Source organism: Grampus griseus, assembly GCF_964374135.1.
Source record: "Grampus griseus genome assembly, chromosome: 16".
NCBI lineage: Eukaryota > Metazoa > Chordata > Mammalia > Artiodactyla > Delphinidae > Grampus > Grampus griseus.
The window spans coordinates 56697977-56722355 of NC_139010.1; the positions used below are offsets into that span (position 1 = coordinate 56697977).

The 24379-nt window shown below is 53.8% G+C and overlaps 1 protein-coding gene across 1 annotated transcript in view; it reads right to left on the reverse strand.

The window, feature by feature from the left end:
- Window positions 1–2460: 2460 nt before the first annotated feature.
- The window catches only part of CRTAC1 (cartilage acidic protein 1), a 134143-nt gene continuing 112224 nt past the window's right edge, over window positions 2461–24379 (reverse strand). Inside the window, exons 8-15 of the mRNA XM_082673356.1 lie at window positions 22092–22228; window positions 18518–18600; window positions 17573–17673; window positions 16968–17136; window positions 7710–7855; window positions 6317–6359; window positions 3607–3750; window positions 2461–2782 (exon numbers count right to left, since the gene is read on the reverse strand). Of these exons, the coding sequence (XP_082529482.1) occupies window positions 2751–2782; window positions 3607–3750; window positions 6317–6359; window positions 7710–7855; window positions 16968–17136; window positions 17573–17673; window positions 18518–18600; window positions 22092–22228 (855 nt within the window). The 3' untranslated portion in view covers window positions 2461–2750. The remainder of the gene's footprint in view (window positions 2783–3606; window positions 3751–6316; window positions 6360–7709; window positions 7856–16967; window positions 17137–17572; window positions 17674–18517; window positions 18601–22091; window positions 22229–24379) is intronic.

Consider the following 24379-nt stretch of genomic DNA (forward strand, 5'->3'; position numbering starts at 1 on the left):
GGATTCAACAAGTTGATTCCTATCTAGTTTAGAGCTGACCCAGACATGCTGAGCTCACTAAATGGAAGCTATTATCGTCATTTTAAGGGGTACATTCCTGGGAAGAGGAGCATTCTTGGGCAGAGTAAAAATGGTATTATTATTACGTGGCTTTTCTTGAAAAATGGGAAGTTCTGGCCACGCGGGCCCATCTTCCTGCTCTGCTGGAGTAAGGGCTGCCCCCTTCAGCGGCTCCAGCTCTCCATTTGCATAATCCCTTCTAGCCCATTCCATTACTTGTCAGCCCCTGAAGGCATTTGCTATTTCTGTTACAAACTCAGGTCCAGCAGAAGCCAACAAAGATTTCAGGAGCCTGAGTGGGGCTAGCAGACAAAGAAAAGACTGAATTGTCTGTGCTCAGAAGGGAAAGGCAAGGCTTTGGGCGCCCAGGGGCCTCAGGGCAAGAGGAATTAGAAGAAAGAGTGACGTTGAGCCTGGCTAGCTTGGGTGGGGCTCTGTGCCCACCCATCCGTGGCTGGTTCAGCACAGACCAGTAAACACACTGGACTGAGGCATTGGGCTTGGAAAGCCTGGGCTCCTGGCCCACTGGGGAGGTCTGTTATTTGGGGGCAGGTGATGCTGAGTTGGTTCAGTACCTGCCTGTCCTCTGTATCTTCAGCCTCGTATTTCTTCCAACACAAGCATCTTTGGGTCAGGGAACTTGACGCCCTCACTGTCACAGTCCTCATGGGAGGGACCCAGTGCTTGTTACACGGGAGGGAGGTTCTCAATAAATGCTTGTTGAATAAATATATGAACGAATGCAGAGAGCTAGCTTTCTGGTACAGCAATCCAAGAATTTAGCTAGACTTTTTAGAAAGCCTCTGAGTCCCATTCCCATCCCGTGCCCTGGGCTCCTCCATCTGGCTGGAGGAAGGCAATATGGGGACAGCAACCATGTCACCTTCACTTACCATTGCATGCCCAGAGCCTAGCTCAGTACCTGGCACATAATAGGTGCTCAACCAATGTTTGTTGAAAGAGTGAATGAATGAAAGAATGAATCTAACGGAAAGCCTTCTTACCCTGGAGTCAGGATACTGCAGTTGTGCTCTTAGCAGCTGGAGGGATTCTGAACTCCTCTTTTAACTCATCTGGCCCCACCCACCAAGCAGGGTAAAACCACACAAATATACCCAGTTATAAGAGACTCAGCGTGCAGGAATTCACGGTTATTACTCATAAGGCATCTTCTGAAGTTCGCTGTCACCTTGGATCTCCCGATGTCCTTGTCAGGCTGTCACACTAGCTGTCTTAGCCCTTATTTCTCGTGTTGTGTGTGCAGACAATCAGTGGACACTGTTATCTTGTTATTTACCATTGCATTTGGAACCATCACCTCTGTGGGCTTTGGGTTTTACTTATCTCACTATCTTAGATCCACTTGTTCTTTTCTAAAAAGGCAGCATCTTCCAGAATGACGAGGGACTAGTGTGAATGGGGACAGCGCTGTCTGTTACCCCCTGACAAGATGCGGTGGTGGCAGAGGGCTCCGGCTTTGGCTCGGGGACCAGCTGGCTCGTGACCTTGGTCAGATCACTTCATCTCTCTGGAGCCTCATCTCTGGGGCCCTTTCAGATCTTTAATTCCATGTCAACACACAGGAGTGGGCTTCCCAGAAGTGGAGCGATTTTTAAGTGGGTGTACCTTTTCTGTGAAACTGTAGCTGTTTTTATTTTAAAACTTTTCATTTAAGCTCCTATTCCGAGTGTAAAAACAGCACTAGCTATGAGGAATTAATAGTTTGTGATTTATGGGGCATATTATTATTATATCAGAAAATGGTAGTTTTTTTTGTTAAATATATTTTTTAAAGGCTTGGTGCATTCTTAAGTGTGATTTTATTATATCTTGGGGTGCCTTTTCTCCCCATAAAGAACAGATCTGTGATTTATAACACATCTTCACTACTGAAGCTTGTCATGAAAGTATTCTAAGGTGTTACATCATTCCCACAGGTGAAGCTTCCAGGAGCTTCCAGGTTTCCAAGAATATTTCAGGGGAGACCAAATTGCAAGGTTCTTTCTAGAAAGCAGGGTAACCTGACACTAGCCATGCCTATGTCCAGCCACATATTAAGGGGGCCTTAGAAAGGAAAGGGCCCTTAGGCTCAACTCTCTTGTCATTTAGATGAGGGAAACTGAGGCCCAGAGTGGAGAAGTGACTTCCTCAGAGCACTCCATGTCTGTCCCTTGCTCATCCCACATCCCTTACCTGGTCCAAACCCCAGTCCCTGACACGTGAACACTGATGCACAAAGCCAACCACTGCTTATGCCTGGGGCAGACACTCTATCTCATGAGTTGCTTTCCAAGGGCCATGTGATGGAAGGGCTGCTGCTAATTCAGCATTCCAACCAGCTCTACTTGCCTCAGACACATTTTTGTTTTCACTAGCTAGACACTAACACCCAGCAGAGAGTTTATTGGCATGATTTCTCCAGAAAGAGGCTGGAAGACTTCGCAAGTTCAAACTTTAACATTTTTATCAAGAGTCCCAAAGGGCCACCCTTTCCCTCTCCCATTATGACCACCAACCCCAATATGGCTTTCTCTACCACGGGCAGTCAGGGCCCGCAGAGCAGAAACAGCATAGGCCAAACCGGCAGACATGCGGCACATAATCAACTGAGCAAGGAACCGCCTGGGAGCCATCTTTGTTAAGGGCAAAATAAGCCGCTCATGACACTGGAGGATACAGAAAAGACAGGACTATCTTGATTCTTCTGAAGGAGTGAGGGAGGCTGGATGGGGTAAAAAACATGTTCTCAGAAAGCATGCAAAGAAAGCTTCGCAAACAACTAAGGTGACACAAATATCTCCCAAGCTTCCCTTTTCAAAGATGGCCACCCCCGCGGTCCATTCAGAGGGAGCGCGCAGCAGAATCTACTGGGCATGGAGAGAGAGACAGGCAGTGGGAGAGATTTAGTTTGCCACAAAGGTTGTTAGTTTTGTTTTTGTTTTTTCCTTTATTGATGGAATTTAAAGTGCATATAACTGAAGGCAAAGTCCAAGGCCTAGAGAAAGAGATGAGGCCCGAGAGAGAGGCTCAGAGATTCTAAAGGCGGCAGAAGGATACCCACCTAAAAAGGCCACTTGAGCTGCAAAAAAGCATGGGGCAGAGAGATAGAAAATGGGAAAAAGAGAAAGGGGGTAGGGGTGGGGTGTGGGTGTGGGGAAGCGTTTGGGAGGAAGAAGACAAACAGCAGTTCAGAAATTCAGACAAAGGTGAGTAGTAGGGGTTAGTCTATATCCCAGGTAGGAAAAGGTGGGCTGAGCTTAAGGTAGGAGCATTAGTTTTAGGAAATGTGAGAAGGGGAGAAACAAGAAGAGCAATAGCCTCTGGCCAGGACACAGCGCCCCAGGGGCCTTTCAGATGATGGCAGTAGTGGTAGGGCTTCTCCAAGCCTCTGTTATGGTCTTCCTTGGAGACCCCACGAGGGTCTAGGGAGACTCCCTCCAGCCAGGGGAAGACAGGGGCTGGGGACCTGGATCTGGGGCCTCCCAGAGCTCCCCAGTGGAAGGCAAGTTCCCTTTGCTACTGGACTATGGCAGAGGCTCCACTCACCCACACAGGCTGTGCCGTCCTCGTTGGGCTCGTAGCCCCGACTGCATCTCTTGTTGGTCCGGCACCTGTAGCTTCCGTACGTGTTAACACACACGGGCTTGTCTCGAGGGCACACGAATGGGAACTGGATGCATTCGTTGGTGTCTGAAAGGCAAGGGGAGCCACTCACTGGGGGCTGTGGGCAGTGGATCCTTGCTCAGGCTCTGCTGCACACCCCTCCCCGCCGTGACCTTGGGCATGTCCTTTCTTCTCTCTGGGCCTCAACTTCCTCGCTTCAGTCCCCTTGGCTGGCTCCTCCTGTGCTTACCTCTACACGTGGGGGGCATTCAGGCTTGGTCCGGGGTCTTCTCTTCTATCTACCACACTTTCTCTAGGTGGTCCCTTCGTACATGGATGATTCCAGAACTTCCAACTCCAGCCACGACCTCTCCCCGGGGCTCCAGACTTGTAAATCTGTCTACCGTGCATCTCAAACTTACTGGGTCCAAATGGAACTCTAGATCCCCCCTGGCCCTCAAGCATCTTCTGCCCCCTGTTCCCATCTCCCCCAACTCAAGCAATGCCACTGTCAGTCACTTGGCTGCTCAAGCAGACATCAGAGTGATCCCCGATTCCTCTGGTTGCCTGACCTCTGCAGGTGATCTAACAACAGATCCTGTCAGTTCTGCCCCCACAGTACCTCTCCCATTTGGCCACCTCCTTCTCACTCCTCTGCCACCAGCCTGTCCCCAACCACCAGCAGCTCTTGCTTGGATTTCTGCAGCTGCCTCCCTCCCGGCCTCCAGGCTTCCCCCCTCCCTCCAATTCTATCTGCAATTCAGCAACCAGGTGATCATTTGAAAATGTGAACCACATGTTTTTTACCCCATCCAGCCTCCCTCACTCCTTCAGAAGAATCAAGATAGTCCTGTCTTTTCTGTATCCTCCAGTGTCATGAGCGGCTTATTTTGCCCTTAACAAAGATGGCTCCCAGGCGGTTCCTTGCTCAGTTGATTATGTGTCCCATGTCTGCTGGTTTGGCCTATACTCTCCTGCTTAACTGCAAAGGGCCCTGAGAGCAAAGTCCAGACACCTTTCTAGGGCCTCAAGACCCTCCTTAACTTGGCGTTTGGCTCGTCCATCGTCTCCTGGCACACTGGCCTTCTTCCTGTCCCTTTGACACACCAAGCCTTTTACCTGTATCCTGGTCTTTGCTCCCACCCTTCCCTCTGCCAGGAAAGCTCCTCCCTCCAGTCTTTCTGTGCCTGGACCCTTCTCATCCTTCAGGTCTCAGCTCAAAGGTCCTCTCCCTGTCCACGCCATCTAGAAGAGTCTTCAGAGAGCACCTTGCTTGAAGGTTTCTTAACTCATCTTGTCCAGCGTTCGGGTCACATGTTTGTGGCCTGTCTCCCAGACTAGAGCAGACGCCCCTCCAGGGCAGGTGCTTGGCCTGCACCCCCAGCTCCCCGAGCGGGGTGCTATGTACGACGCACACAGATGTCTGCTGGATGGTGAAAGGAAGCGGCGGCTGCACTGGGGGTGTCATGGGGTCTGCCCAGCACATGGGGAAGGAGCTGGAATTTCTGTGTACGTGCACTGTCTGTGGGGACATGAAGAGCAGAGGGGACTAATTTCTTCCTCAAGCCCCCCTTCGAGCCATCCTCCTCCACTTCTCACTTGTGGTCCTTTGCCCATGCAGCGCCCTCCACTGGAACACTTTCTCCCCTCTGCCGGGCGAACCCCTCATCACCCTTCAGGTCTCAACTCACACCTTACTTTCTCTGGGACACCTTCTTGGACCCTCCCTAGACTGGTTTAAGACCCCACCTTTGTGCTCCCACAGTCCCCTCCCCTCCCCCACCCCAGCCCTGCTCAGGCTGTGTGGTCATCGCTGTTTACTTGTGTGCCCCTCCCACTGGCTCTAAGCTCCAAGAGGGCAGGGACTGCGTCCTCCTTGTTTACTCTTGCATCTCAGTAGCAAACGCATTCACCTGGGGCTGATGAGTATCTGCAGAGGGGACTTGGCAAGAAAGCTGCCTGAGCATCTAAAGGGCAGGTGGAATCCTTGGCCTGACCCCTCGTTGCTGGTCACTGGGATGGAAGACATTGGGTTGAAGACCTTCTGGGTGCTGAGCCTCTAGGCTGCCCCTTGCCCATTCCAGATCCTCGGGGGACTTTTAGAAGGTCCCTGGACCCTCACAGAGCTGCCTCACGGAGCCTGGCCATGCTGTAGTTACGTGCCCGCCAGCACTGCACAAGGCTGCAATTTCCCTTCTGTACTGTGACCACATGCTGCACTCTGGTTTGCTCCAGTGCCCCCCAGCCATGCCCACCCTTGCTCACCGGCCCCCTTGCTTGCTGTTCTGTTGGAAGGAGGATGCACGCCCGCCCTAGCCACCACGGCCCCCTGGGAGCCAGGCCTCCCTGTGAGCTCTGTCCAGATGGTTGTGCGTCTGTTCCCCATGCTCATTCTCTCTGTATGCATGGCAGGAAAGCACTGTCAATTCCCAGAGCGGCAGTCATTCAGCCTGCTGGTCACTACCATCACTCCCACCTTGCCGAGTCACCTGGCGGTGGTCTTGGCATCTGAAGCCTCAGGGACAAACAACACATTCGCCTCCTCACCCTTCCGCCCCTTGTCTGCAACCTGAGCCTTGCCAGGGCCCAGGCTGACATTCCCCAGTGAGAGGCCAGCCTCTGCCTTGTCCCCTGGTACCGGCAGGCAACTCACCCATGCAATGGCCATTTTCCTGCTGGGAGAATCCTTGGCCGCACTGCAAGGTAGGCAGAAGCAGAGACACTAGTGAGTTGAGAAGATCCCATCTCAGGTCCCCTCCTAGTTACAGCCGCAGAGCAGCTGTCACCCTGACCCCAGCATGAGGGCTGCTCTTAGCTCTGCGCCTGGGAGATCCCCTTCCCGCCAGGCCCCTTCCCTTGCACTGAGAATAGGAGACTGGGCGGGGAGGCCACGGACAGATCCGTGCAAACTCCTGCTCACTCCCCTTGCATGGGATCCACACGCCTGCACCGGGACACCTAACAGAGTCTGTCCCTCCTGTGGCATCACCCTGAGACAGGCCGGGTCTCAGGAAGGCAAAGTGTAGAGAGGGGTGGAGAAGCTTTTAGAGGTGTCTGCTCACTCCCCGCACCCCCTTCTCTGAGAACCTTCCCCACTCACAAGGGGTGGGTGCCTGCAAGCCAGGCCGTCCCCCACCTCTGGGCAGGGCTGACTGGACAAGAGGTGGACATCCCAGCAGGAGGAGGGACTCAAAGGCTTTGCGGCTAGAAGCTGAACTAAGTGAGGCTGAGACAGATTTTGGCGCCTGGTCACGCCGGGCTGTGGAGGCTTTGCTGTGTCTATGTGGAGGTCTCATAGACAGCAGGCTGGTGGCTGGAGGTGGGGTGGCCGGGGACTCGAAACAGAACACTTTACACAAGACAGCAATGTTGACTGTTGGAAAAGACAAATGATGAGGTGCTGGTGCGGCTTCCTGGGGAAGGATAATTCTCCCCCCAGAGCCAGTGCACTAATGGCAAAGGTCTTTGAGCTCCTGGGGCCACTGAGCTGCCATGGCTCTCACCCTGAGCATCCCTTGCATTTTGCGAGCTCCTCTAGAACCCTCCCTGTAAGCCCCCTCTTCTGTGTGAGTTTACGTGGGCCCCTGTTATCTACAATGGCGTGATCCTCTCCAGAGAGTGGTCCAGAGCTCTTTCCTGAGGAGCCCCCAGAGGCCCTGCCCCGCCCTCAGAAGCAACAGCTCTGTCAGAAGCTTTGGAAAGAGCCAGAAGTGAAGCGGGAGACCTGGGGCCAACTGTTAACTCTGCTCACAAATGGCTGTGCGGTTTTGGTGGGTTCTCTTTCTTGGTCTTGGTTTTCCTTCTCTATAAAATGGGTGAAAAATGCTTGCCCTTCCAATACGCCAGGATTTCTGCGAGGAGCAGAAGAGATGTGGGTGTGACACTGGTGTGCAAACTACGCATGGAGGGGTCACTATGAAGCCTGCCTTTTGCTAAGATGATTTCCATCATTCTAGAAACAAAGTCTGCAGATTCCTGGGAATCCAGCTTCAGCCCATGGGTGGGGCTTGCTTTTCTGGCTCTGAGGCCCAGATGCCTTTGCTCACCTCCAGGGGGGCCTGGTCCCGAAGTCTGTCCTCATCCCGCGGGTAGGGAATCTCCAGCACCGAGTTCATCTCCGAGCTGGCCACGTTCCGGCTGGCCATCTTGCCATCGGGCCATGTCACCTCCACGCTGCTGGCCTCATCCTTCCCTAGGGGATGAAAGGATCAGCTGCAGAGCAGGGGGCGGGGAGGGATTCCCCACAAAAGTATCATCATTCATTTATTCACTCACCTAATAAAAAATATGAATTGAACACTGTTCTAAGTGCTGGGGAAATAGTGAACAAGGCAGATGAGGTCCTGCTCTTTTAGAACAATGCCGTCCAGGACAACTTCAGCAGTGATGGCGATGTTCTCTATCTGCTCTGTCAGCTGTGGTAGCTGCTAGTGGCGTGATTAAGGAACTGAATTTTAAATTCAATTTAATTTTAACTGACTGACTTGAAATGGCCACACATGGCTAGTGGCTACCATGTTGGACAGCACATTTCTAGAACTTATATTCTAGTGGATTTTGGAAGGGAGAGAGTAAAGCCTGGTGGTAAACATGTTGACTTTGGAGTCCTGGGTTCAGATCTTGGCTGTACCACTTACCGAGCATGCTGGGAAGGACATGGCGGGGGGTGGGCATCTGGGAGACCTGGGGACAAATCTCAGCTTTACATCTGACTTAATCTCAGGCGTGTTGCGTTTATTCGTATTTGTATTTATATTGGATGTTTATAGTCTGCTAGCGGCCGTCACTGGGAATAACCCTCTTTTTAGGGAGCTTCCACTCTAGTGGGGATAGACAGGCACACAGATGAACAAATAATGCCAGATATTGACAAGCTCTGTGAGGAAAACAAAAATAGGGTGATGGGATAAAAAGGAAGTAAGAGTAGGCTGGGGGCTTTTCTAGTCAGGGTGGTGAGGGATAGGCTCTTGGGGAGAAAGCATTTGAGCCGAGCTCCAAATAAAAGCTGAGGCGACAAAGAACCAAAAGGCAGAGAAAGGCCGTCCTACAAAGCTGAGATGTTTACAGAAACGAACGGTGGTGGAGCTCAGAGAACATTCATGGTGAATCCACCTGCACACATCCTTAAAGCAACGTGTTACCTCACTGGCAGGAGCAGGTTGGAAAGATTTGTCAGGTGTTTAGGCATCGTCAAAGCCGGCCCCAGCTCCCTGCTTAAGGCAACAGGCCCGTCACCGAGGCAAGGTCAGGCTCATGGTGATGGACTGGGGTGGAGAGGAGTGGGGGGTGGGCCTCACCTGCTGGGAGGGGCCTTTCTCCCATCAGTCACCTGGGGAAGAGGGCCGTGCTCAGCACATGCAGGAGGGAGGCCGCAGCCCCCTCGTCGGTAGTCACCCTCCTGGGCTGAGCAGACGTGGGCCTGGTGCTCGGCGGTCCACCAATCCATACACTCCCCCAAGCATCATTCGTAGGCGGAAAAAATGATGTCGCCCACATGTGTGCGCTACTTTCCCCTTAATGCATACAGACACTGTTAGAAAACAAGTGAAACTGAAGAGTGCTGTCAGATTTATAGCAGCTTTTGGTCACTGCTGTCAACCAGTGGATTTTACAATGATCGCTGCTATGGGGGTCGAGGGTGGTCTGTGAAACATTTTCACGTATGAAAGGGGTTCCCATATTTTAGAAAAGGGTTGAGGCTACGTCTAGACTTTGTGGGGAATCTATGTACAGACGCCTCTGTGCAGAGGTCTGCTCTGGGGTGGGAGCTAAGACAGGACGGCGTGGAAGGACTCAGCTGCATCTTTCTCCCCAAGTCCCGGTGCGTCAGTCCGGGGCTTCCAGAAGAAGGTGCACCTTGACAGCCACATCATCCACTTCCTGAGCCTCCCTGTGTTTGGTTCTCTTTTACTGCCTCCAACCCAAGGCCTCCAGAGAAGTCTCCTTGTAGCGTTCCAGTCTCGGGCCGCCGTGAATTATCGAGGGCAGGGACCAGCTGCTACCGTCCAGAAGTGTCAAAGGTGACTAGCCCCTGCCCCTGTGCCCGCGATGGGGCAGCAGCACCAGAGAGAGGCCGCTGGAGCAGAGACTCGCACACAATGCAGAGACTCGAAGACGCGGTGCAGCTTCTCTTCCTGTGGAGACTCTCCCCTTCCAGGCCTGGTCTTGCTGGTTCTGGGGTTGGCTTTATTAAGCCAGAAAACATTTCTCATAAACTCCTACTGCCCCACTCCCTCCTTCCACAATAATTCATTTTGGGGGAAGGGGGTGAAAATAGGATTGGGGAGGTTATCAACTGCCCCCTCTTCTACTGTTTTGTTTTGTTTTTTTTTTTTTTCTGGTACGTGGGCCTCTCACTGCTGTGGCCTCTCCCGTTGCGGAGCACAGGCTCCGGATGCGCAGGCTCAGCGGCCATGGCTCACGGGCCCAGCCACTCCGCAGCATGTGGGATCTTCCCGGACCGGGGCACGAACCTGTGTCCCCTGTATCAGCAGGTGGACTCCCAACCACTGCGCCACCAGGGAAGCCCCTCTTTTACTGTTTTGAAGCAGTCTCTTGAGGTTCAAGAGATGTGGCATTTTTAGGGTGTTCAGCACCCAAATTAAATGGCAGATGTAAAAAGTAAACACTTGGGCTTCCCTGGTGGCACAGTGGTTGAGAGTCCACCTGCCGATGCAGGGGACACGGGTTTGTGCCCCGGTCCGGGAAGATCCCACATGCTGCGGAGCGGCTGGGCCGTGAGCCATGGCCACTGAGCCTGCGCGTCCGGAGCCTGTGCTCCGCAACGGGAGAGGCCACAACAGTGAGAGGCCCGCGTACCACAAAAAATAAGTAAATAAACACTTTTCTACTAAAAAACAAAGGAGACACAGAAGAGCAAATGTTTCTCACCTAAGCCAACAGAACAGCTACATGAATACATTTTCCAGCCTGACAGAAGTGCCACAAATAACTCGAAAGAGCTGCCGAATGTTCATAGACAACCACGAACTTACATCCTGCCTCTGAAATCTTGCTTCCTCCCTTCCTCCAGACCCAGGGAGGGGCAGGACTAGGAGATAAGTCAGCCGCGGGGAGAGCACACCTCGGTAGGACTCCCTCCTTCGTCATTGATTACTTTGCCGACTTGGGTCCTTGGTTTCCTCATCTGTAAGAAGGAAGCTCTACCCCATCCAGGAAGGACAGCTCTTGCTTGGATGTCAGCCCTGCCCCGGCCGATGTGGACCCTCAGCAGCCCCATCCTCATCATCTCTTAGACATGGGGGGGGGTGCCCTGCAGTTCCCAAAGGGCTTTTGCGTGTTAGCAACACTGCTAGAGAGTATGCACCCCAAACTGTACCAGGTGATTCTCAGTGTTAGGGCACTGGATCCTCACGGCAGTCCCATGAGAAGGTACTAGTTTTATAATTTCTATTTTAGAGTCAAGGGGGATGAAACTTGGAGAGGAGAAGGGAATTGCTCACAGTTACCCAGAGAGGGAGCATCTGATCCCAAAGCCCGTACCTGCTAAACCCTTGTTCTACTGCCCACCCCACCCCGATGACCAGCCCACCATGGGCCAAGCATCAGGCAGGGATCTGGGATTCAGCAGGAAGGACACAGACCCAGGCCCCATCCTGGAGGAGCTGAGCCCCATGAGGGCAAGGAACACAGTGATTATGTTATAATAAACTGGGAAAGTGCACCCACAGTATTGGTACCACTTGGTGAGAGAGGTGGGTGTTAAAAGTCATTTCGTTGGAGGATTCAGGAGGAACAAGAGCTTGTGAGGCAGAGAAGGGAAGGAAGGGGCATTCCAGGCAGAGGGCACAGCACTGGCAAAGGTATAGAGGTATGAAAAGGGCATGTGTGTTGAAGATCAGGGAGAAGCTCAAAGTGGAAGCAGCAGGGTGTGAGCGTGTGTGTTAGGTGCGGTGGGTGGGAGAGGAGACAGGGCGGGGGGGGGGTGATGTGGGGAGGGACTTCGGAGCCCTCACAGGTGTGGCTGGCTTGAATCCTCCCAATTACTCTGAGAGGGAGAGTTTATCCCCACTTCCCGGATGTAGACACTGAGGCTGGGCAAGATGCAGTGACCTGCAGGTGTCTGAGCTGGGACTGGACCCCAGGCTCCTGCCCCCAGGTCCCGCTGTTCCCTCTGCCCCAGAAAGCTCAAGTCTTCACGCAGCTGCACAAGCCAAGGGGCCTTTAAGCTGCCAGGCTGCGGGGCCAGTGTGTCAGGGAGCTGGTGCGCAGAGGAGGGCCCCTTAAGAGCAGCAGGGAGTCGCCTCTGGCAGCTTTTAAAGGACAAAGGCCAAGGAGGCACAGAGAATCACGCTTTTCAGAAGCATTACAAGCAAAACAGATGGTGGGAATACAGTTGCGGGAAGATTTCTGCACTTTAATAAAGCGATTTTTATGTGGGCCACTGAATTTTCCTTCCCTAAATGAGCACCAACCGGCTTGGAGGCAGCTCTGAGTCACTTGCAAACCATCAGCTGAAAGGAAGGAGGGGTGTGTGTGCAGGGGCTGGGGATGCCATCGAAGCCTGGGGTGGGCTGGCCCAGGGGGTGAGCCCCCAACGGGGGCTGGTGGGGCAAGGAGATTACTGGCGCTTGTTTTCACTTACTGGGTTTGGTAGAGCTGCCTCAGCTCTGGCTCCAGAGAGCCTGGGTGTGGGATACGTGCGGTGGGTGTGCAGGGCTGGGATGTCGGTTCAGAGCAGCCGGGGTCCAGTGGGGCACTCAACAAGGGCTGTGAGCAGAAACGCTGATGTATGAGCCTGGAGGGCCATCTGCACCGGGGGGAGCAGGGGGAGGCCAGGGCAGGGTGGAGGGCGCAGCGAACGAGGCCAGGGGCTCCCCCGAGCGGGGGCGCGTGGAATGGTTCTATAGGGTGAAGCTGAGAGCACAACGGAGTGGGCCTGCTGGGAACCCCCCGGAAGAATGCAACACAGCAAGGTCCCCGAGTTTTCATTGTGTGATGCGATGCAGTCTGGATCCTCGGGGAGCACAGTGAGGGTCTGAGAAGCTGAGTCCTCTAACCACAGCTCAGTGCTGACCAAGCAAAGGCCTGCAGAGCTGGGAGGCGTTCCTTTTCCAGCCACCGAGAGATGAGCTGGCCAGGCACGTGGGGAAGAGAAGGGCCCAGGAGGCGGCTGCTGAGAGGCACACGTGTGCACCCCCACACAAGTCCACGGACAAGCCGCTCACCGCACCTTGCTGCAAAGTCAGGAGGCAGGGGTGGTTTTGGAGGGAGGAAGGAGCAGGGTCAGAGGTGGTGAGCACGGGCGTTGCGGGTGCTGGAAGGGGGGCTTCCCGCAGCCCTCGGCCCTAACCTCACAGCCTCAGGCCCACATCTCCTTCTTCCTCATGCAGACGTCAAGGCAGCCCTTTCTGCATTCCTGTTCTGGACCTGCCCCTTCTCAGCCCAAATACCACAAAACAAACTGTTCAGGATTGGAAACCATCAAACTGTCCATCAGTAGGGGACTTGCTAAACAAATTGTGAATGTGGTCACACGATACAATACTGTGCAGCACTAAAGGAAAACAAAGGAGACAAGCACAGACTTGGAGTGATGGCCAGGATATACCGTTAAGAGAGAGAGACAAAAAGGCAAGTCTGGGAATAACAGGGAGAGTATAATAATTTCTGCTAAAAAAGGTTCCAAGGCATATTTTTCTATAAATGTGCTCCTGTGTATTTTGCATGCAATAAAATCATATCAAAAGTATGGAACTGGGAAAAGGCCACCCTGGAACACTATATTTGAATCTGCTCCCTGCCCCTTCCCCTCTGCGTTCCTAATCCCCTCACCCTGTTCTGCATTTTCTTTTTTCATAGCACTTAACATCTAACATTTTATATATTTACCTAGTTGTTACCTTTATTAGGTGTCATATGCTACTCCTCCTTCCGCTAGAATGTAGGGTTAGCCACGGTAAGGTTCTTTGTCTGGTTAGTTTTTGGCACAGAGTAGGTGCTCAGTAAGTGAGTAGAGACTAAATGAATCAAATGACACTGGCGGAGGGTGAAGAGGGAATGTTTCCTTTTTGCTTAATATTCCAAACATAGTGGTGCGATTATGGGTTATTTTTACTTTCTGTTTTTAATGATGTTATATTTTCTAATTTTCCTATAACCAATATGCATTATTCCTGCAGTCAGAAAAAAATTAAAGCCTTCTAATTTGACTTTATTACATGCAAAACACACAGGAGCACACTTATAGATAACGATGCCCTGCGAGTGGCTCCTGGGCTCCTTCGCGGCCCTGCTCTCCCACAGCAAAGCCTGGCTTTGGCTTTCTGGCTCCGCAGCCCCCTCTGTTCCGCCCGCCCTCTCCACCTGGCTCTGCAGCTCCCTCTGTTCCGCCCGCCCTCTCCACCTGGCTCTGCGTGCTGTGCTCCTGACAGTGCGGCCCTGGCCTCCCTTTCCAGACTCCGCTCCTACCAGACCTTTCCTACTCTGTGGACACAGTGAACACTCCCACCTCTGGCCTTTTTTCAAACCAGCCCAGCCCCTGGATGCTCTCCTCAGCTCCCATCCACACCTTCCAAATTCCCACCATCCTTCGAGACCTAGTTCAAGGCCCACTTCCTTGGGAAAACTGCCCAGAGCAGAGAGAATTTCTCCCATCTCAGTCCTCACAGCCACTGGGCCAGTGTGACGGGGCATCCAAATCTGCTTGCAACGAGAGCTCCTGTGTCCCTCTGCCTCTCTCACAACCGTGAGCCTGGAGGGGAGGGAGCATTCCTCTGTTCATCTGTCTCTTTGCCATGTCTCTCTGCGTCTCTTGGTTTCCCCTGGTCCCCGTCTCTGTCTCCCCGCTGTTCTCTCTCTTTCCTCAATCCTTCCTTCCATCCAGCCTTCCCATCAGCTCCCTCTCTTCCTGCCCCACTGCTGGCCCTCCATCAATCAGGAAGGCCTGTGCTGTGCTGGATCCATGAAGTTCCTTCCGGACGTGGGGGCCTTGGAGCTGCAGGCATGGAGCCACCTGCCCCTCGCTGTGCCCCCGGCTGCTGGCCCTGCTGCCTGCTGAGTGGCCTCAGGGAATCTCACTGCCAGGCCCAAGGCTGACCCACTGGGGCCGGTCTCCAAGAGCAGCCTTCCTTCTGCGCCTCTCTGGGAGTGGATCCGGCAACAGGGGAGGCTGCATGGGACCCGTGGAGCAGTTTGAACCAGAGCTCAGACCCAGAACAAATCCCACAGCCTTGCAAGACAGCAAGGATTGGCGTCAGGGCAGTCAGGGACTCCCAAGCAGGAGCAGGATCCGTATCCCTAAGCAGGGGAGGCAGACTGTTGTGAAGAGGCGTGGAGGCTCTTGGGCCCCTGTGATCCCACCAAACGACCCAGCTGAGGCTGCCCAGCTGAAGAAGCAGATCTGTGCTCTCGGCGGGGACAGATACTGGCCAGAGAAGAGACCCAATAAGACCTATAATACACGTCTCAAAATAGCAGAGGCAGCTCATGGGACGTGTGGAAGGAGAAACCAGCCCCAGTCCTGGCCTCACCACTGATTTTCTTTGTGAGCCTCAATTTCCTTATCTGTACAATGGGGTGTGGGTTGATATCCAAGCCAGATAACTGGATAAACATCCTACCTATGAGACCATGGCAGTCACCTTGGCGTGGATGGCCTCACTTGGGTCATCTAGTAACTGAGGGGTCATGGATGTCCAGTAAGAAAGGGGCAGAGCAGAAGGACCTTGGCTGGCTGTGCACAGAGCAGCTATGGGAGGTCTGGCAGTCAAGTCACAGTGGTTAAGACCTCAGACTGTGGCGTCCAAGGAAGTGGGGTTCAAATCCAGATCTCCCTACTTTCTGGAGGTGTGATTTAGAGCAGGTTACTTAACCTCAGCCTCAGTTTCCTGACCTGTAAAATGGGGGTTATGGTTCTTAATTCATCTTGTTGTGGTGAGAATGGAATAAGGTACCTTATGCAGAGCAGCTGTAGATTCGTGCAACTACCACCACAATCAAAACACAGAACTGCTCGTCACCACAAAGACCTCCTTGCGGCTATCCCTTTACAGTTGCACCCACCCCTCTCCTTTTCACCATTTCTAGCCCCCAGCAACTACTGATCTACTTTCCATCTCTATAATTTTGTCATTTTGAGAATATTATATAAATGGAATCAACAGCATGTAACTTTCTGAGATTGGCCTTTTTTTTTCACTCATCATAATGCCCATGAGAGCTATCCAAGTTGCTGTATCAGTAGTTTATTCCTTTTGATTGCTGAATAATATTCCATGGTGTGGAGGGACCACAGCTTGTTGAACCGTTAACCTACTGAAGGACATCAAGGTTGTTTCCAGTTTGGGCTATTACAGATAACGCTACTATGAACAATCATGTATAGATTTTTGTGTGGACATGAGTTTCCATTCATCTGGGATAAATGCCCAGGAGTGCAATTGCTGGGTCCTATAACAGTTGTGTAGTTTAGTTTTTGTCTTAAAAGGAACTGCCAAACCATCTTCTGGAGTAGCTGTTCCAGGAACAAACGAGAGACCCGGCTTTTCCACTTCCTTGCCAGCACTTGGTTTCGTCACTATTTTTTACTTTAGCTGTTCTAATAGGTGTATAGTGATATTTTATTAACACCACAGGTATACTGTATACCTGGTTATGTTATATATATGCATGCACACACATATATGTAACATACATACATCTATATGTGCATATAGATATATATACATACGTATGTGTGTATATATATATCAAATGCTAGTCTTTAATGTGTGTACACACACACACACACACACACACACACACACACACATAAAAGACTAGCATTTTTTTTCATACCACCCCCAGCCAAGAACCAGTTTTCACCCTCTCGGGCCTGACATCACTCCCGCTGATCACGCATGCTTTCCCCAAGGCTTCTAGCCAAGAGAGGGCACCAGGGGTTTGGTGAGACATTTTAACCACTGAACCGACACCCACGCGGCCAGGGAAGCAGCTGGTTTGGGTAGGTTCGATGCAGGCCATTGTTTGAAGGACAAGGCCATGGCCTCGGACAAATGGAGGATTAAATCCTCTGACCCCAAGGTGAACTAATTCGACAGAGGCACCAGGATGCGGACCCCAGCAAGGAGGGGGCATGAAAACCTCCCTGCTGAGCTCAGGTTCACTTCAAAGCAGGGCTGCCTCCAGTGGCTGGTGTCACAGTAACGTGGTATCTAGAAGATGCTCAGGCTGTGAGCCCTGCATCTCGCCGGGATTCGGGATGCAGTTTCAGCACCCACCGTCCCGCCAATAGCTCACTCGCGCACTCCCACCACCGCCCCCCGCCCCGAGCTCTGACTCACCCAAGCCAAAGTGTGCCACGGGCTCCATCTCGCACAGGTAGCCTGAGCCCCCGTCGATGATCCTCAGGTGGGCCCCACTCTTCTTGGTGTAGAGCACAACCTTAGCGCCCCTGGCGAAGGCCCCAAACCGGGTTCTCGGCACCACCCGCAGCCAGTTGTTGCTGAAGCCCTGCAGGGAGGGAGGAAGGTAGGCCCGGGCATCAGCGGGCTGGGCAGAAGGAACAGGGAGGGAGGGTAAGGGAGGGACAGAAGGAGAAAGAAGGGGACAAGAAAAGGGGCAGAGGAAAGAGAGGAGGAGGGAGCCGGGCAGGGAGACAGACTGGCTGAAGTTTGCAAAGAGCAGTCCTGGAAAAGAGGAGGGAAAGCCAATAGACTTGGGGAAAACAGTGTTTGGAGGAGCGCCAGCAGAAGGCTGAGGGGCAAAGGGCTTCTGGGAGGCAGCTCTTCTTGGAGTTCACTGTGCTGCTGGGAATTTGCTTCCTCCAGGGCCCGGGTGTCCATTTCCTGCCGCTCTGTCAAGCAAGCATCCCGGGCTCCTTGGCCCTCATCCAGCCCAGGCTCAGCACGTTGGGCTGGGCTCTGTGGGTCCCCAGGTCCAGGCACACCTGATTCCCCCGGAAGACGGACAGCGGCTGAGCCATGGACTCTCCGTGGGACAAGATGAGGTCCAGCATCCCGTCTCCATCGAAGTCTGTCACTACACCGCCTGCAACGGCACAGATTTCACTCTGTCCATCGGCCAGGAGACCCACAGGGGAGGGGGGCTCCTGACCAGTGCCAGGTCCACGCCCTGAGTGTGGCAGGAAAGAGCACAGCGCTGGGGATCGAAGACTGGAGCTCGAAGCTCCTCTCCTTTCCAGTGGCCGCGCATTCATGGAAGAGGGGGTCCATTTCCTCCCCCTGGACTTCTGAAGGAAAGCATGGGTGCAAATAATTCAGACTATGAGGGCTGCTTTCTGGTCTTTTATACACACCCTTTATATTTGCACGGTTTTTGTCAGTCTATCGGGGGTTTGCATATACCTGGCCTCCTTTTGGTCCTCACTACAACCCAGAGACCTGAGGAGGGCGGATGCAATTAGCCCCATTTTATGGGTGTGGCGAACAAGATCCGGAAGAGGAAGCGCCTCTTCCAAGGCCACAGGCGAGGCAACGGCAGGGCCGAGTCTTGGGACTCCTGATCCAGTGCTCGCTTGCTGACACCAGGCTGAGTGCCAGGAGGGGTGAGACAGCAGGACGCCCAGCCTCGCCTTTGCCTCTCCTCCCGGCAGAGCATTACCAGAGATGCTACTGCCCGTGGAATCCCACGCCTCTGACCCCGCGGCCCTGGGACTGGGAGAACGGACCGTCCCCTCCTCTGCTTCCCGCCTGGCACTCCCAGGGCCTCCTCCCCCACTCTCACCCCTGCCCCAGGATCTCAGCCCTCAGAGTGGCAGGGATAGGATGAGCCCTGCTGTGGGACAGGCTGCACCACCCCTCCCGCCCTCCCCCCAGGCTAAGGGCAGCACTGAGACAGGGGAGAGCAGGCCAGAGCCCTCAGGCGCCCTCACCTGTGCCCCGGCCCTCGGGCTCCAAGGCGTCGCCAGGATTGAGCTCCTCGATGAGGGGGTCGCCGTGTTCCCTACGGATGATGCTGTGGGACAGGAGACAGGCTGTTCATGGACGACAATGTGCTGGCAAAGCCCCAGTGGGCTCCCTGGACCTCGAGGCCCACTAGCTCCATTCTCCAGCCCCTGAGCACCCTGAGACCCTGCTGCACGTGGGCTGCCACCTGCATGCCGACAGAGCCACTCTGCTCACAGACCCTGCCTGCGCCTTTCTTGGGTTTTAATTCACGTTGGTAAATATTGATTTTTCCTTCTCTAATGGATGAATTATAGACAGCCTGGGGAAGGGCAGCTGATGGATGGAGAAGGGGCAGGGATGCAACTACCTTCAACCGACCTTCACATTCCTTCTAGCGGCCCTGGGTTTCTGAGTTCTGAATGCTACGCAGGGTTCCACCCCTACTCCGGTGCCACCTCCTCTAAGCCCTCCCTGATCGTCCTGCTCTGCCTCTGTCACTTTCCTGGCCTTTATCGCTTTCTGCCTTGTGTTGAAGCTCTATATGAATGCATCTTATCTCCTCAGTTAGACTGCGAACTCTTTGCAACCTGGAACCATGTATTATTACTCTTCTTTGCATCTCCCGCAGCATCTAACACAGTGCCTGGCTCTCAGGAAGCTCCAGACATGTCTGTGGGGTGCATGGAGGAATCCAGAGACAAAAGGGAAGAAAGGGTCCCTTTGGGTTGCTAGGGCTTTGTCTGTTTTGAACTCTGAATCATGATAATATTTGCTGTAGAAAAGTCCACTGTGAAAGTCCTGTTCTTTCTGCACGTTGAGCTGAACGCTGATGATGGCTTTGAGCTTTCCTCTCTAACTTTTCTCACTGGGTAGATTCTCGCAGCCTTGGGCGCTCTGTCCTGGCTGTGTGGAGCAATCTTGGGGCTGGGGTGGGGAGAAAGGACCAGGAAGGATCTGTATCACTCTCCCCTTACGTTGCAGGTGGGGCTGTCACTTAAATCACAGTCACCAGAGGGCTGTGCTGTGGCCAATGCTTTCTTTCAGGAGGGAGCCAGGGTCCCCTGAGCTGGAGCTTCTGGTGGCTGGATGGCAGAGGGTGCTGGCAGAACTGCAAGGTGTCTGCAGGGTTGAGCACATGTCCTGGGAGGTGTCTTCTGTCCGCGCGGAGCGTCTGTGCTGAGCACACCCACGTGTGCAGTCTGGGCAGTGAGCAGCATGGCCGGCAGTGCTTTTGTGTGTGTACACACCTGCCGGAGGTGTGTGTCTGCCTCAGCCCGCTAGCATCCACAGTCCCTTCAACCACTCGTGTCCTGCAAGCTCTGTCACGGCTGGGCAGAGCCATCCCTGGGTTCAGGTGACAACGGAGTTAGGGGTTTCTAAGGCTAAAGCCCAGAAGTTCCAGGGCAGAGCTGGGCAAACTCACCCAGATTTGGGCAACCAGGGCAGGCTTCTCGGAGGAAGGGTCAACAAAGCTGAAACCAGAATGATGAGTGAGTCTGTGTCACTCAGAAGCGAGAGAGAGGCAGATGGTGTGGGCAGCCTGAGGGGTCCAGGCCTGGTGCAGCCCAGAACGGAAAGCTTGGGGTGTCTGGCGCTTCGGTGTAAACTGGGGAGTGGAGAGTGACAAGGCTGGGGACAAAGCCAGCCTGTGGGATGTATCGAAGGGAAGGTAGTGGGGAGCCTGTAAGGGGTTTAAGTGGAAGAGGGGTGTGGTCAGATTCGCATTTTCAACAGCTTGCTCTGCAGGACTGGACACAGGGCGGCAGCTAGAGAAGAGGGAGTGTGCAGGGTGGAGCCATGGGACCAGATCAACGCACATCCTGCCCGGCCTGGGACAGTCCCTGCTCACGCCTGTCACCCCGCCATTGTTAACAGGGCCTCTGCACTCTTCTTAAGCACCTGGAGTGGGTGATGAGTTCCCTGGTTTCCCAGGCATCGCTGAAGGGCCGGCAGACTCACACACACCAAGGCTTTGCATCCCTGGTGACTCCTACAAGGAGCCCACCATGTTTCCTTTGGTGACACGTGACAAGCCCACGTGGTATGGGGCAGGTAGGGGCTCAACTTCTAGAGTTGCCAGCTGAGTGGTGGCCCCAGCTGTAGCCCCTACACTCTCTGCTGCGAGCTCCAGACCCAACCGTCTGCCACAGGGACTCGGGGCACAGCCACGGAACTGGGAAGTGGCTTCCACTGACGCTGTGTGGAAACAAACACACTAACCCATAGGGTGACCATGTGGTGACCCTGTCCGCAGACAGCCCGGGGCCAGCCTGCCCTTGGGGTGGCGGGAGGGAAGCTGGGAGGTTTGACAGAGGCCAGACAGGCAGAGGAGGTGCCTGGGTGCTCGGGCCACAGAGACTCCTTGGTGCTCCGGGCCCTGGCGAGTGACACTTTATCAGCCAGAGAAGGAAAGCTGAGTCTCTGTTAACGAGCAATTGATCTTCCGCAATTAATCTGGAAGTTGTGAAAAAGCTTCTTGCAAGGCACCTAATTAGCAAATCTGGTGCCTTCAGGGGGTGATTACAGCTGGTCGGGATTGATGCTTTGTTAATAATTATATTTTAAAACACGCTTAGTCACAGCTCTCGCCTTTTATTAATAGTGGAGGGCCCTTCTGGGGGAGGGGACGGGGGCCTTGGGGAACTGAGCAGGTGCTCTGGCCCATTTCCTGCCTCCAAGGCCCCTGGCCCACCCTCCTCTTGCCACCTGCTGCTGAGGCCCATTAGCATGTTTTAGGCCAGGAACCAGGGCTGCATGTGTCCTGAGGTTTGTTCCCCAACAGCAGTTCTCAAACGTTGGTGGGATAAGAATCACCTGATGCCTAGTGTACGCGTTAAAAAGACAGATTCCTGGGCCTCAGCCCCTGAGATTCTGATTCAGGAGATCCAGGGCGGGCCCAGGGATTCTTTACTTTAAATAAACACTCTGGGTGGTTCTGAGGCCAGTGGTCTCTGGACCCCAATCAGAGAAAAATCGAACCTTTCCTCCCTGCATGCAGTGCTCAGTTGCCTCCATTCTTGTCTACCATTCCCTCATCTACCATTAATTGTTTCATTCAGCATTTCCCAAAGGATGTTTAGCAGAGCACCAATCCCAAGAGAAAAATCTCTGAAAGAAGTATCTTGTACTGAAATCTATTTGGAATACTCCATTCACCTCTTGGAAAGTAAAAATACTCATGGTCACATTAAAGGCTCTGAGAAGTCCTGTAGTCAATACACCTGCCTGTCTTTGCTTCATCCAGATGCACCCAAACAGATTTGGCTCTGGAACCCCTTTGGGTGGTAGAGTGGAGCCTGGCTTCTAGGCACACTTTGTGCACGTCCCCCTGACCATTTCCTCCCCAACAGCAGGAGGCCCAGGACTCCCCGCCTCACCTTTCCACCCCCCATTCTCTCAGCCTCTTGCTCAATCCCTGTCCTTCCAGCTTCTAATGCTCCTTCATCAGGGGACCTTCCTCCTCCCTCCCCTTGGAGCTCCTCTTTTGAGTCCTAAGCCTTCCTCCCTGACCCCCACCCACGAAGGCTGAGTAGCCACGAGCCAGGCTGAAGCATCTACCGGAAGAGGCGGTTGGCTGAAGAGCTGCGGTGGGCAAAGTTGTTGAAGAAGATCTCCAGCTCCTGGTCATTGTCGAAGTCGGCAGCGATGACTGTGCGGACAGGCGAGGGCATGGAGAACTTGGGTGAGGCGATGTCCTGGGAGGAGAGAGGGCTGCAGGTCAGCGGACAGATGCGTGGGGCGATGGGGGTGGCCTAGAGGCCAACTCTCCCCACCCCCGTGTGTGCGCGTACGCGCAAAGATAAAATCCTGACCTAGCACGTCCTCTGTCACCTTCCCTGTAAGGGCCCTAGGTATGCTGTGTTTAGGATCACATAAACTTCAGGCTGCTTGTAGGAGAACAAGGAGGTAAGAGGAACAGTCCTAATTCACACTGGTGAAGCACCTTGCTGTTCCCTGGTCCGGACCACATGGGGCCCTCCCATCAGTCACTCGAGGCAGGGCTGATGTGAGCACTCCCATTTTACAGGTGAGGTAACTGAGTCCTGGAGAGGAAGGGGAATTGCCCACTGTCATAGCTAATGAGTGGGGGCCGTCACCAGGGCTCTGATTCCAGACGCTATGCCCTTCCTAGTACGTGCCCTTCGTCCTCCGCAGTGAGAGGCGGAGGCCGGGAGGGCACTGGGCAGTGCTGTGCATTTAAATCCAGGCTTCTCCGCAGACTAGCTGTGTGGCCTCAGGCAGGTTACTTAACCGCTCGGATCTCACCTTCCTCACTGGTGACACGGAGATGAATAACAGCTGTCCAGGTTGTGAGCACCGCGTGTAAAGCGCCTGGCACAGGGTGGGCACCAGGTGGATCCCTGGCACTCTGTCCTGGCCCTGCCCACATCAGCCTCATGACAGGTGGCAGAGGTGGCCTTTAGCTGTGTTTTTGCTGCCTTTATTACCTTACTTTGTTTCTTGGGAGTCTTTTGATTTTTTTTTTTTGAGATATTTGCCTTGGGGGGTTGCAGTATCAGATACCTCTGCGCAGGGCTCACGAGGAGACCCCAGACCCAGGACAGCCCAGCAGGGACGTCAACGTGCTAAGAGGGCCTCGGTGGGCCTAGCGAAGTGTCCCACCTGTGGAACTTGCCTTTGAAATAGAAGAGCTGTGGAGGGCGACCTTTTGGTTCTCAGCAGAACATCCATTCTGGGTGGGTTTGTCCCTTAAAGACGCAGGAGCCTGTCTAAGTCCCAGGGTCCACGTGGGGAGAATTGGGAAGGGCACAGTTGGGGTTTCTGGGAGTGGTCCTCTGCCCTGGCCCTGCCCCTGGGCCTCCTACTTCAGGCCCTCTCCCCTGGCCACAGGAATGAGCTGCCCACTCTGGGTTGCCCAGGGGAATAGGCTGTCCCCAACAACGCAGTGATGAAGCTGACTGGGAGCCTGGCCCGCTGTCCAGGGTGGGCTGAAGAGGGCCTTGAGAGCTGGTAACAAAGAGACCTCAGGATCTCGAAGTTGTTATTATTCTAACGGAAACCTACATAGGCCCCTCGGGGTTGCCCCACTGGCTGCCTGGGCTTCCAAGATAATGTATGTAAGATGCTTAGCACAGTTCCTGGCACACAGAAGGCACCTGATAAATGGGGTCTCCATTCTTATTCTTATTCTTATTATTGCTCCTGTGAGCTCTGGGGCTGGGCTATCAGAAGAGTTAGTTGACATTTGGGGCTAGATTATTCCAGCCAGTGCATTGTAGGACGTTTAGCAGCACGTCTGTCCTCTGCACACTGGATGCCAGTAGCACCTTCTATCCCATTTGTGACCACCAAGAATGTCCCCAAATATTGTCAAATGTCCTGGGGTAGGGACGAAATCACCCCTGGTTGAGAACCTGGGTTAGAAGGAAAAGCTGAATAAAGGTGGAAATCATCCAGGATCCCAGGAGCAGCTTCTCCATGGCCAGGATGCACCTCTTTTTCACCCAGAGAGCCTGGGTCTCGAGCCTCTGCAGGGAATGAGTGGCTGGCCCTGAGCACCCCAAGGCGGCTGCCTACAGGGGAGGGGCTGTGGCAGTGCCCCAGACATAAGGGCCCTGCTGACTCCCCTGGGACCATCAAGCTTCTGGCAAATGCCGCCACTTTCTTGCTTCCTGGGGGGCTTTTGGCAAGACCAGGTACCTCCAGAAGCACCCTGACTCCCGGAGGTCAGCTCTGACCACCCCATGCTCTCCATCACCCTCCTGAGAAAGGCCCAGACTCAAGCTCACTGGGCTGCTGGTACATCCCTTACTGTCACCAGTCTTTCTGAAGAATTCTTGGTGTCACAGACGGTTGATAGCTCAGGGAGGGGGCACAGAGAGGGG